This window comes from Nomascus leucogenys, chromosome 16, assembly GCF_006542625.1.
Source record: "Nomascus leucogenys isolate Asia chromosome 16, Asia_NLE_v1, whole genome shotgun sequence".
NCBI lineage: Eukaryota > Metazoa > Chordata > Mammalia > Primates > Hylobatidae > Nomascus > Nomascus leucogenys.
Genome location: NC_044396.1, coordinates 21,469,394 through 21,483,822, shown reverse-complemented (window position 1 = coordinate 21,483,822; position 14,429 = coordinate 21,469,394). Strand labels below are relative to the sequence as shown.

General features: G+C 36.1%; 1 protein-coding gene and 1 pseudogene across 4 annotated transcripts in view; both read right to left on the bottom strand.

The window, feature by feature from the left end:
* The window catches only part of RMDN1 (regulator of microtubule dynamics 1), a 44,669-nt gene that overhangs the window by 2,175 nt on the left and 28,065 nt on the right, over positions 1-14,429 (bottom strand). Inside the window, exons 6-10 of one of the 3 annotated variants that reach the window (XR_004026142.1) lie at positions 10,919-10,974; positions 9,574-9,661; positions 7,940-7,970; positions 5,454-5,587; positions 92-4,994 (exon numbers count right to left, since the gene is read on the bottom strand). Coding sequence is in view for 1 of the 3 variants with exons in the window: in XM_003268269.4 (XP_003268317.1) it covers positions 4,944-4,994; positions 5,454-5,587; positions 7,940-7,970; positions 9,574-9,661; positions 10,919-10,974 (360 nt within the window). In the remaining 2 variants the exon portion in view is untranslated. Of the gene's footprint in view, positions 1-91; positions 5,588-7,939; positions 7,971-9,573; positions 9,662-10,918; positions 10,975-14,429 lie in introns of those variants that run through there. The other 2 variants (XM_003268269.4, XR_004026141.1) reach the window with 2 other exon arrangements.
* On the bottom strand, positions 9,673-14,382 carry LOC100582054 (annotated as a pseudogene). Its single transcript, XR_121963.4, has 2 exons — positions 13,062-14,382; positions 9,673-12,753 (listed from the first exon to the last, which is right to left on the bottom strand). The product of XR_121963.4 is annotated as a protein N-terminal asparagine amidohydrolase-like (transcript).

The following is a 14,429-nucleotide window of genomic DNA, read 5'->3' as shown; positions in this document are numbered from 1 at the left end:
TATTGCCAGGCAACTTTGCTTTTGGTAAATATGACCCTGACTGGTAAGTTGCATCTGGACACATGACAGAAAGCCACAGCTTTGGGCATACCTGAGTGGAAAACTCTCGTAATTGCATGTCCTTTAAGGAGGACCATGAGCTGTCACCTGGGGAGATACCATTGCGTAGATGGCTGTTAGAAGACTGTCTTCTGAAAGGAGGTTCAAAATTGTCCTGCTGGTGAGCTGTGGTTCCTGTCCTATAGCCTTCTGAGTAGATTGGTGCCAAAGACAGCCTATTGTAGACTTGTTAAGTCTGAATGTTTGGTTGAACCTAAGATGATTTGGTGGATGTTGCAGAAGTAAAAATCTTCCTCTGTTGAAATACACAAATAAAAGTTCTCCTGTAACACTCAGTTGGCCTTAAAAGCCAAGATTTAGGTCAACTGAGGATTTGATCTAAGTCCAAAAGTGACATCTCCTAAATTCCAAAATTTCTCTCCTGAATTCTCAACCAAGAACAAAATCAGAGATAATAGTAGTTGTATTTACTGGTATTCATGGTAAATCCTTTACATAAATTATTCTCTTGATCCTTACAATTCCATGAAATTGGTGGGGCTGTCTTTAATGATGCTTATTTTATACATGAGGAAAGTGAGTATGAGAGAAGTCATTTTTACAACCTCCACAGCTAGTACACAGCCCATGATTAAAACCTCAGTTGAGATAACTTGGCCATCGAGAAATTGAGAGCTTTTAGGTTCTTACAGAATCATGGCCATTTTCCAAAATCAGTATTCTACTCATATCCTCAAAAGGAAGGAAGGAAACATCTATAATGGAGAGATATAGCCTATGTATGTAATACACTTAGAAGACAGAGTACTACCAACTTCTATATACATGTACGTGGGGAAATAGCATCTCAATCCAGCAGTCAGCTCTGGAATCCACACAAGCACAGAATCAGGTGGGGGCTGCACGGGAAGGAGAATGTAAGGGATTCCTGGGGTTTGTTCTCAGTAATGGGTCTCACCCTTAGTGGGGAAACGTCACGAACCAGTGTGACACGTGGGGAATCAGGCTCCTGGGAAGTCAAATGGAAGAGACTTAGTGCACAGAATCAGAATCTTGGGAAGGCACCATGTCTTGCAGAAGAAACCTAACGCTCAAGAGAGTAAAGGGGAAAAATGAAGATAAAAGGACCCAGTAGCCACACTCCTGGGCATGTATCCCAGAGAGATAAAATCTATGTAGACATAAAAACCTGCATATAATGCTCATAGCAGCTTTATTTGTAATAGCCAAAAATCAGGAATAACCTAAATGCCCCTCAGCATATGGTTGATATGGTATGTCCATACAATGAAATACTAGTCAACTCTAAAAGGGAACAAACTATTGATTGATAGAACTTTTAGGTCTCAAGGGAATTATGCTGAGTGAAAAAAAGTATCACAGGGTCTCACTGTATGATTCCATTTGTATAACATTGTTGAAATAACAAAATTATGGAGAACAGATTAGTGCTGTCAGAGTTAGGGATGGATGGGGGAGAGGAGGTGGATGGGTGTGACTATAAAGGGACAGCACTAGGGATCTTTGCAATGATGGAACAGGTCTGTATCTTGATGATGGTGGCAGTTACAAAAATCTACATGTGGATACACACAAGAGCATTTAAAAGTGGTAAAATTTACTAAGGTCTGTGGTCTGTACCAATGTCAGTTTCCAGGTTTTGCTATTGTACTACAGGTTATATAAGATGTTAGCACTGGGACAGGCTGAGAGAAAGGTACACAGGACCTCTTTTTTTTTTTTTTTTTTTTTCAATTTGTGAATCTATGATTTTTTGAAAGTAAAAGTATTTTTTAAAGTTCTAATAAGGAATCAGGAGGTAAAACCTCACCTCCATAAAAAGCTTTATTACTGAATGATACCTGATCTCACAAAAAACAACTAAGCAGAAAATATTCTTGAACTAACCCAGACCCTTTCTTCCCATTTGATGACCTAGATTGCTGGTAACTCAACATAAAATTACATCCCTAGGGAAAAAAAAAAAAATCACTCTAAAGAGAAAATTGAAAATTAGAAAAAGGAGAGTAAACTTTAACACAATATGCTAATATGAATTAAATTATTAGATGATATGAAAAAAATCCAAAATAGCAACTTAAAAACTCAGAACTGGACAAACAAAATGCAGATGTGAATGACTGGCTAAAATCAGGAAAAAAATTCGGAGAAAAAGACAAACACATACCAGACGTGAAGGCAATTATAAAGTATCTAAGGAAGAATAGATACAACCAAATGTAAAATAAGGGATATGGAAGATATAAATGAAAAGAGCCAAGAAAATGAAACAAAAAGGCTAGAAGAAAAATCAGTAAGTGATAAATGTGAAAGTCAGGCAAAGAGCTAATAGAACTAATTTGAGTCCTGGAAATAAGTAAGTTGGAACAGTGGTTCTCAAAGTGTGGTCAATTAGGCCAATCTGGAATGCGAAAGAATCTGTGACAACTGGACGGGCCTATTCACAAAGTCAATGTTGCAAGAAGAAAAAGATGGGGAACTGTTGTGGATGGAAAGATTAGCAACAAATCAAATGCAGTGTATAATCTTTGGATCCTGATTTTAGAAAGCATGAGACATCTTGGGGACATTTGAGAAAATTTGAATATGGGTAGATATTAGATGATGTTAGAGAATTGTTAACTTTTCCAGTTGTGATAATGGTCTTGTGTTTGTTTAGGAAGATGTCTTTATTCTGGGACAATGCATGCTGACACATTTGGGGTGAACTATTATGATGCTTGCAATCAGTTTCAAAAGGTTTAGAAATATATGTGTCTATACACACACAAACACACACATATAAATACAGGTTGAACATCCCTGAATCCAAAAATCTGGAACCTGAAATTCGTGCTCCATAATTCAGAACTTTCTGAGCGCCAAAATGATGCTACAGGTAGAAAATTCCACATCTGACCTCATGTAACAGGTCACAGTCAAAATGCAGGTGCACAACACAGTTTATTCAGTCTCCCTAAAGGAAAAAACCCATTTTAAAAAGCCATCCAGCAGAATGCCACCACATCCCTAGAAAGACCCACTTCCTGGCCCTTCAGCTGCTTCTGTTTCTCTTCACCTACAAAAATAAAATACAGTATACAATAACCTTTTAAAATACAGCATCATAAGTGGGAGACTGAAAGCCTGCCATTGTTGTTGCCGTTAAACAGCTGATACAGGTGTCTGGTGATGCTACTGTTGCCTAGCTACCCTGACCACATTATTTTTTCACTGTATCAGCGGTATGTCATATTTTTTTTTTTTGCCATCCTTGTTCCTATGCGAGTTATGTCATTTTTTACTGTTAAGTACTTATGCATGAATAAGTGTAAGAAAATAACTGCTTATTGGTAGCATATACATTCAGTCAGGAATGATGGTGACATCAAACAACCACAAATTGCCCACATGAGTGGCTGAGATAACGACACCTTTGCTTTCTGATGGTTCAAGGTATGCAAACTTTGTCTCAATGCACAAAATTATTAAAAATAATATTATATAGTTACCTTCAAGCTATGTGCATAAGGTATATATGAAACAAGTGAATTATTTTGTGTTTAAACTTGCGTCCCATCTCCAAGATATCTTATTGTGTGTATGCAGGTATTCCAAAATTTGGACAAACATCCCAAATCCAAAATGCTTCTTCTAGTCCCACGTATTTCAGATAAGGGCTATATAGCAAAATCACTGAATCTAAGAGATGGGTGTACAAAGATCACTACTTTCAGTTTTCCTTTTTGTTTGAAAATGTACATGACAAACATATCCATACAGTTCATTGTAACATTACAATTCCCAAATCCTTTGGGAAAAATCCACCTACACACACAGTCTCTCTTTATCTAAGTGGATTCAAGATGCTCCTTTTTACAAAACTTTTAAAAAGATTTTGCAGTGGTGGCACTCCAGCCTCAAAGGAGTAACAGAGTCCTGCCTATTTAAAAACATCTTAGTATTCCATTTCACTCTTAAGTTTTGTGTTCCTTCCATTCCATTAGGGAATGGAAATTTGCGTCTGATGACAAATTCAGTCTACCATGAGACTACACCACATTTAAAGTAAACTGGCCAGGTGCCGTGGCTCACGCCTGTAATCCCAGCACTCTGGGAGGCCGAGGCAGGCAGATCACTTGAGGCCAGGAGTTTGAGACCAGCCTAGCCAACATGGCAAAACCCCATCTCTACCAAAAATACAAAAGTTAGCCGAGTGTGGTGGTACAACCTGTAATCCCAGCCACTCAGGAAGCTAAGGCAGGAGAATCACTTGAACCCGGGAGGCGGAGGCTGCAGTGGGCCGAGACTGTGCCACTGCACGCCAGCCTGGATGACAAAGTGAGACTCTGTCTCAAAAAAATAAAAAAGGAAACTACTCCATTTTAGTCATCTCCTGACTTAGTTCTTTACTTACACAGGTTAGCTCCAAGATATATCATTTAACTACTTTATGTCAGGAACCCACAACATCCTAACCACTTTCACACCTTCTCTGCAAGATTTCAACTTAGAATCAATCCAACTTGAAAATCCATCCCCCTGTATATCCCCATTTCCCCTCCTCTACAAAGCTTTCTTTGCTTGATCTCCCATCCCAATGTGATTAATCCTTAGAAATCTCATACCATTTTGCATTGCTGGTATCCAGGATGCAAAATAATCTCTGCCTGAGCCATGGAGACTTATTTCTACCATTCTTATGGCGATTATTTCTTTTACCTTATTATTTGTGAAGAAGCCTAGAATTTTTTATATTTACACTGTTAAATGGTCACAACATTTAAAAAGCCGTAGAACAGTTATAGTTCATATATTAAGTTTAGAATTAAAAGAAAAGGCAATGTTTATTAGCTATTTCATACATCTTCTCTGAAAAGTTCTCAATTCTTCTCACTGAAACTTGTAAGCAACTGAGCAGCTTCTGTCTGTATCTAAAATGGAAAAATACATGTTATAAGTAAACAGGAGAGCTAAGAGACTAACTTGTGAAATTTAAGTTTATAAGTGGGGTTTCTAAGAGTTTCCAAAAACCAGATAGGACATTATAACAATAAAATTTCTTGACAGTGACCAGATGGGACTCTCAGCTCTTCCACTTTAGTACACATCCCATGACTTTTATGTTTTAGAAATGTTAATTCGATCTGCCATGTGTGTCAAACAGGAATAATTCTGCATTGTAGCAGGCAACCCGTAACATCCACCTGGTGATAGTAACTAAACATTTCCTATATAGAAATATAAATGTCAATCAATATATACTTGAAATGAACATACTTGTTTTCAACAATATTATGCATTTAGAAAATTATGCTTTTAAAGAAGTTCTTAATTCACCATTTAATAGTGCCTCAAAACCTTTCTGCCTTACTTTATGGGAGATGTTTTACCTGTTTATCCTCCTCTGTGTGTGCTGGATAGTCCTTGGCTTTCATTAGCCAGAAAGCAGCAAGCTTTTTGTTGTGTAGTTTCAAGTATGTCTTTCCTAAAAGAAGTAAGTTTTTGCTGTAGAAGTTTGGATCCACTGCACATAAGAAAGAAAAAATGATCTCAGATGAAACAGTGTTACTTTTATTTTTAAAGGTTTGATTCTGAGGTCTAAATTTCAATAAATTTGTGTGGTCAATCAGTGATTAGACTAATGGGAATTCTCTTTTGTTCAACTGTTTATATCTCAAACAAATATTTATAAAATAATAATTACCAATTAATAAACATCTACAAATGTGCTAGGCACTGCATCATACACATTTCTCATTTTCACAACTTTATAAGTAGGTATCTCCATTTTATAGATGAGAAGCTGAAGCTCCTGATAGAATGTATGCTATTTGAGGACAGTGATACTCTTTTTAATCTCTTTAGTTCCCTATGGTACCCCAAGTGCCTACAACAGTGTGTGAAACATAACATACATTCAGTGTACATCGGCTGAATAAGTGAATGAAATAATGATGGTGACATATATATATTTGATCAACATTTACTGGATGTCAGCTATACTTAAACATAGAGGATGAAACAAAACCTCTGTTTTTTTCAACTTTATAACAAAAAGGAGAGAGAAACATGAACACAACTAAATGTAATATAAAAATGAAAGGAATGCTTTACTAGATATACAAACTTTGAAGTGCTATGCGAAACCAAAAAAAAAAAAAAAGTGGAGAACATTCTTGGCTGAGAGAAAGGCATAAATAGAAAGCCTATGAATGAAAGCATAGAACTACCTCACCAACTTAATTCTTCACAAAGTGTCCTCCTGACAATCTGAGATCCTCTGTATTCAAAGCATACTTTTTCCTGTATACAATTAATGATTAACTCCATTTGCTCCTTAACCAAAATTGTTTTACTTCTTTTATTTGAGCAGATTTGTGTGATGCCATGTTGATATACTTAAGTTGTCCTGGGGTTAAATATATTCGTATATTCATTCATCCGAACATTCATCTATTTACTCAGTCATTCAACAAATTTGCCAAGCATTGTACCAAGTAATGAGTGTGCAATTGTGAGCCAGAAAAGACAAAGTCCCCATCTTCTCTGAATGTACAGTCTTACACGTGTAAATGTTCATAGTATTGAGTGATAAGTGTCACTGGAGAAATAAAAGATACTAAGGGCATCGGAGGAGCTTCTGAACTGAATATGGACCAGAAAGAAATAAGGTAAGGTCACTGAAGAATGATTGAAGTTACCAGGGATTATTTTAGCTCCATGAGGGTAGGACCATGTTTTTCTCAACACCCCCAACCCTTAAGTCTCTAAGGTCCTATATTTTTACTTTGTAATTAACTTTTAAATTTGTTAAAAAGTCATTCCTAGATTCATATTCATGATATGTGAAACAGTATGATCAAGAGAGGGTATCAGTAGAAGGTAATAATGAATAAATCAGAATTGATGAATTACAGAGATAAAACATTCAGATAAAATTCTGTAGAAGATAACTGTTATCATGAGATGAACATTATGTGTGGGATCTCAAATTTAATAAACATGGTATCTTCTTAATCTTCTCCTGATTACGTTTCATAGAATATATTTCAATGGTTTTTATGGTCTATTTGGTATCAGATGCTTATGTCTCATCTCCCCCACTTAGTGTATGAATATTAAAAAGGATAAATTTAGGATGGGCTGGTGGTAGTTTCATAGGACTAGTCATTTTTTCAAAACAAACATAACCTGAAACTCTTTTTCACAATATCTGCAATAGAACTAGCCTGGCTGAATAGCAGAATTCCCATTTAAATGCCTCTAATGAGATGCATAATCTGTTTTTGTTTTTTTCAGACAGGTCTCACTCTGTGGCCCAGGCTGTAGTGCAGTGGTGCAATCACAGCTCATTGTAGCCTGGAACTCCTGGGCTCAAGTGACCTTCCTGCCTCAGCCTCCTGAGTCGCTGGGACTACAGGTGTGTGCTACCACACCTGGCTAATTTTTATTTTTATTTTTTGGTAGAGATGAGGTCTCACTATGTTGCCCAGGCTGGTCTCAAACTCCTGGGTTCAAGTGATCCTCCTGCCTTGGCCTCCCAAAGTGCTGGGATTACAAGTGTTAGCCACCACATCTGGCCAATATGTGCAGTCTTGAATAAGACAACTACCATGTCAGAGACTCCTCTCACAAAGGAAGGCTCAATTACATCAAATGATAGACATTCCAGAACTGCAGCTCTAAGTTCAATAGCAGCCTATTTCTCATTCAGGTCATCTTTACTGAATAAAGACTTTAAAAATTGTTTTACAATATCTAGCACAAAAACAAGTATAACAGAATAAACAACTGCTTTAGAAATTGCTATTATAGTATATATTCAGCATTCATACAATTTTAACTATATTAATATGTGTAATCAAAAATACCTTACCTTGTTCTGCCCTGTGAAAGTAGCCTAAGGCCTGTCAAAAACACAAAGAGCCCAAACATAATAAAAAAGATTAAAGAAGACAATATTAAAAAAGCATTGTCTCCAAGATCTATTGCTAAAGTCAGGAAATAAATCATCTTAAAATAATGGTCACTTCTTCAACAGTGAGAGTTAACACCCAAAGTGAACGTAACACTTCAATCATCATCAAGATTACAATATATGGACTACTTCTGGTAATAACTTGGTTGCTGTTTAGAACTTGTACCAAACTAACATCATATACAGAAAGGAAAGAACATTATCACGTGTAACTCAGCTATTTTGACAGTTCTCTTAAATCATAACTAGTGATTTCTAGTAAAAACAAAATATAATCAAAAGCTGAATTTATTCAGGTTGCACTATTGAATTTTTAAGAGTCCATCATTGAAATTCCTACATACAATGTTATTTTAAGTCTGAAACTCTTTTTGTCCTACTTAAGCTGTTTTTGTAATGCATTCTCTAATGACATTTGATTTCTAGAAACATAACTAATTTGATAAAGTAGAGCTGACTATATTTTTTGTCCTTAAAATGACCTGTTTTAAAAAAAAAAAAAAACAGGGTCTCACTCTGTTGCCCAGGCTGGAATGCTATGGCGCAATCACTGTTTATTGCAGCCTTGGCCTCCCAGGCTCCAGTGATCCTTCTCCCTCAGCTTAGCTGAGTAACTGGGACTACAGGCGCAGGCCACCACACCTGGCTAACTTTTGTATTTTTCTTGCAGAGGTTTTGCCACATTGCCCAGGCTGGTCTCAAACTCCCGGGCTCGACTGATCCACCAACCTCAGCCTTCCAAAATGCTGGCATTACAGGCGTGAGCCACCGAGTCCAGCAAATGGGCATTATTTTAATAATGCCATTATAAAATAATGTATTATAAAATAATGCCACCAAAGTGCATTATTTTAATAATATTTCTCAACTGTGTGTAAAGAATACGACTATTTTTTTACATCAATTTCTACATTATAGCTTCCCAGAAAGAAAAAAAAGCTCCTTGTTCTAATGTAAATAATACAAGTACAGCTTTTTCAATTGCCTGTTTTCTTACTCTGAAAAGCTTGTGATGAGTAAACCCAAAGTTTAACCAGAAATTCCTCTCAAATTTTATTTTTAACAAGAAAAGCAAAAGGCCTTGAAAATATGAGAGAATATGAACCTTTCATATGCTTTTTAAAATAAAAGTTATAATGAGTGTTCTTCTTTTATCAGTAAAGCATGTGCTTTTCTGTTATTGTGTATAATATAGCTAAAACATGCTGGGTAACAGATGCTGTATTTCTTGTTCTATTTTATGACCTCAATATAGTTTAGATTTCAAACAGAAAATGAAGGTAGATTTTAGCCACAAGCCATTTTAGATGACAGTATTCCAGAATTACCAGCCAGTCACCTAACGGGGAAAAAGAAAACCCCTCACCAGTCAAGGATAATAAGTTTTAAGCCTTGTGATAACACAGTTGAATTGGATCATTAGAAATTGCTCAAGTCCCCCACTGAATCAGAGCTCCACATGTGTGAACACACAGTAGAATGGCGCTGTGGTTAAGCAATCGGTACTAACTTAACAAAGGACATCATACTACCTTCTCATAGGTGGAACTAGGAGGAGTTGCAAACAGCATTTTAGCAATTCTTCTTTGATACCAAGGCATTTCAGCAAATGTATAGCACCTACAGGGAAATAAAACAATTTTATACATTCAAATTGTACCTTCTTTTCTCTTAAAGTTAACTAAGCATCTTAATACTATAAAAGGAATCTTTTACTGTATGTTTAAACAACTTGTGCTTTATATGATATCTACTAGGTAATCCAGAGACTGACATAGTGATCCTTTAGCTGGGGGGTGTATTTTGTGATTAAATATAAATAGTAAGCAGTCATACTAATAACAGTAATATAATATACATCTACCACTGAGTACATTGTACCAGGTACTGGGCTGATTCTCTCATTTATTCCTTGTAACAATTATATATGAGATAGGATAATTTCCCCTATTTTTCATATAAGAAAAACTCAGAGAAGTTAAACCTTACTCAAGAAAAATGACAAAGCTAAACATCAAATGTATAAGTAACAGCAACCAACAACATAAATCCATTTTTAAAGGGGCAAAGCAAATGATTAACCTCCAAAGATCTTTACAACTTTTCAGAAATAAATAGGAAAGAAAGTGTTGGATCTTTGACTAGGGTCTGAAGTCCTTAAGGCAGAAATTGCTATTTCATTTGGGTTTGCTTACTAGCATCTGACTTAGTGACTGCCCCTCAATTATCATTAATCCTCAGTGAGTGAGTATTAGCTTAATATGTCCTTTATCCTGAAGAATGTATTTCTCTTTTAAAAGAGTTTGATACAGGACAGTTTACACTGGTACCCTTCTTAGATGGCAGTAAATATTCAGCTCTGCAGGCTATACTCAAAAGAGTATCCCATCTATCTCAAAACAGACTCTTAAACCATCAAGTACATAATACTTTGATAAAGCCTCATACCAGCAAAATAATAATCTACAGTGGACATAAGATCACATAAAAATAGAAAGATTGAAAATCGGATTATATGGTTCCCCAGATTAATCAAGACTGTATCTGACACATTTTGAAGATACAAAGACCCTCTTGGGGCATTCTACTGTTTTACTATAGTTACATTAATTTCATTTAACATGGTAGATAAGAATAGTCTTTTCAGTCTGTACATGTTTCTAAATGATCTGAATAACAATGTTTAACATGGTCATAATCAAATTTAGTATGTTCTAACAATACATATACGAGTGCTAGTTAATGGATTTAGCACTCTAAGCTCTGTCAGATAATATTTTAAAATATTTAATATCTTTTTATATATGCAAAAGATATACATACTACAAAATAATATCACACTAAATACTACTGAAATATTTAAAGAAATTTTCTTACCAAATACCCATAAGGTGAATTGAAGTAGCATCTTTAGGGTTCAGTTCAATTGCTTTCTAACAAGAAATGAGAAAAATAAATCATATTTGTTTTCTAAACACCAATAAGTGCTTTACTGTGTTTGCTGAAGCCATGATTTTTTAAAAAATGCAATTGTGTGTTTCAATTCTCCCATTATAATATCAACTTTCTTCCTCCTGATTCTTTGATTAAATTCATTTCAAAACACTATTAATGACTTGTACTAAGGTTACTATTTTGTATGGTTCAGATATTTATAGTGTCTATCAAGATGAGAAAAAACATGAAATACATAAATTAAATTTTGCAAATTAATCTACAGCTCTTAATGTTTCTTCCAGATTAAAGGAAAAATGGATAAGGAAGTACTTTCTTGGCAAATTGTAGATGAATACTGAATAAAAGTCATTCTTTCCTAAAGAAGAAAAGTGCATTTTAGTTTTTTAGAAAAAATGTAATTTTAGAAAGTCTCTTCTATGCAGATTTTAGAAAGTCTTCTATTTTTAGAAAGTCTCTTCTTGTATGCAGATTTTGTTCAACTTCCCCATCTGTACTTACCAAAGGAAAAATACAGTTTATAGAATATTAATAGAATAATTATATGCAATGTAAAATATGTTGAATCTCCCTAATTTATATTTACTATGTGAATTAGTGTAAAGCATAAACTACAGAATACCTTTAAAGAAACTGTTCCTCCTTTTATCCATTATTTTGTTGAAAACCACTAAAGAAATCTTACAGATTCATGTTGTTCATATTAAAAGGACTCTTTTTGAAAAAGTTAAGATTTCCTAGTTTATGCTTTTCTATAAACCCACATTTTTGCTTTCAGTTTAGTAATGTGTGAGGTACACATTTTCAAATATTTGTAATGGTTAAGAGCATGGTCTCTGAAACCAGACTGCCAGGAATCGAGTCACAGTTTAATGACCTTGAACTGGTTGCAAGATCTATATTCTTACCACGACTGAGTTTTTTCTCTTTTATAGAAAAGTCATGTACTTAACTCATAAGGTTGTGGTAAAAAGTAAATAAGTATCTTAACATGTTTATATGCAACTTAATGCCCTAAGCAACCTTTCCCAATTGGGAGTTCCACTAAAAATTAAGCCCTACAAAAAAATTGTATAAGTAACTATTTTTTTCCATTTCCTAAGAATGATACAGAGATACTGTAGTCCCATTCTAGATGCATAGGAAGGAAGTTAATTCATCACAATGGATGCCTGGGGGGATCAGGGTTTAATTTTCCTTTTTTTTTTTTTTGCCTTTGCCAAAATAAGGTTTTCTTTTGAAAGTCATTTGAGAAACACTGAGGAAGGAAGGAGATGACCTAAGACCCAATGGATGTAGGTTCCAAATTTGGATTCTTGCTGGCCCCACCAATGGTCTCCGTCAGGCCAAGAAGGTTCTGCTTTCTTTGGTAATTCCTATTTTTTTTTTAGCTTCCTGGAGAAGAGATCTTTTCCCACAAGCAATCTTCATTTTTTTTTTTGTAGAGTAGGGCTTTATTTCTAGGAAACAGTGTGTTAGTTGGAGCGGTATTTTTTTAAAAAAACATCAAGGTAGATCTAATATGTTCAACAAAGTGGGGTGGCTCGGCCAGACACGAAGTGGAAAGATTCTCTAGTATTTGCTTGTCATCTTGCTGCAAGCAGAAATCCACATGTGGAAACGGTGTCCAGGAGTACTGTCCTATACGAAGTTGTTCTGTCTTTGCATCATAAATGCTAATCATTGGTCCTCCTGCTAAAGCTCACGCGGCATGCAGCTGCTCCTCCAGACCTCGATCTTGAAAGGAGGCTCTGTAGGCCAGGCACGGTGGCTTATGCCTGTAATCTCAGCATTTTGGGAGGCTGAGGTGGGCGGATCACTTGAGGTCAGGAGTTTGAGACCAGCCTGGCCAACACGGTGAAACCCTGTCTCTACTAAAAATACAAAAATTAGCCGGGTGTGGCAGTGGGCACCTGTAATCCCAGCTACTTGGGAGGCTGAGGCAGGAGAATCACTTGAAACCTGGAAGCAGAGGTTGCAGTAAGCCGAGATCACACCACTGCACCCCAGCCTGGGCAACAGAGGAGACTCTGTCTCAAACAAAAAAAAGAGAGGAGGCTCTGTAAATCTTTGCAGTCTTAAGTTGACAGCAATGCCATGTATTACTAGAAAGTGGTATTCGTTTTCTTCCCGGTCATTTAATTCTGTCACACATAATCATAATATCACTAAGTGAATGTCATCTTCTTGCCTGTCAAATTCACTAAGAAGTTAATGAGTGAGTTTTTGTGACAGCTGCCTCCCCCATCACTGAAGCCTCCCACGAGGTATACTTCCAGCCTTCCATATTGAGCGCAATCGGAAAAAGACTTTATGGAGTTCATGATCAAGGGGACCTCAGCTTTGGTGTCGGTTCCATCACAATGTGTCAAGCAGGTGGCCCCATAACCTGTGTGCCACAGGACCACAATGTGACAAGTAGTGGCATTATCAGAACCCAGAATGGAGATGGAGCCATCCTTCGGGGAGATCACTGTGAGCTCTCTTTGCTGAACATACAGAAGGCCCTGGGGTCCCAGTTGTTGAACAGACTGACCTCTGAGACATCTGGCTGTTTCCTCCAGAGGCAGGTGGGCTCGGATGGGGTCCCCAGCAGACTGTGGCAGCCACACTCGCTGCCCCTCAACGAGCAGTGGCATCGTGGAGGCAGCCGCCCAGGCCAGGGTTTAATTTTCTTATGGGAAAGGTTGAGGGGGGTACTTTCAAGCAAACTCTTTTATAATCAATCCTTCCTGCCATTGGTCTTCCAAAAATAATCCAAAGATGTTACCACTTTAGATATATAATGGAATTTGAAATGTAAGTAGTATAAATGATCTTTTTAATATGTAAATACTAAATACTGCCATTTAAAATATAAACATGTACATTTGAAAGCTTATATAAAACATTGCTTTTTATAATCTATAACCTTCACTGTTTTTTAAAAAAATGGAAAGTATACATTTGTGTATTTTCTACACTTCTTCATTATTCACTTTGGAAGTTATGTCATGTATTTCTACATCGTGAGGCACAGAGAAATTAAGCGATTTATCTAATGCCACTGAGAAAATTACTGTATTTCCCTGAATCTAAAATATCAAAAATGACACACCATTAGTTTATGTGCCACTAAGAAAGAAAGTATCACTGCCAACTACAATGTAAGGTTCCAGCGATTACATCACGTAATCTCATTTCAAGGATTTTAAACTGTGAAACAGGTAAATTGTTATAAAATGTCAGTTATTATGTATATATTATTATCCATACCTGAACAAGAAAAGCTAGGTCTCTGGACTCCCACTCATTCTTTTTCACTAGTTGTTATATAAACCAGGAATTGACACTAAACCATAAAATTATGAAAAACTATTTAAATGGCAAATTCAGCACCATCCCTATGTATGTTTCCATCATTTTTCTTTCCTATAATCTCAAAAGAGAAATA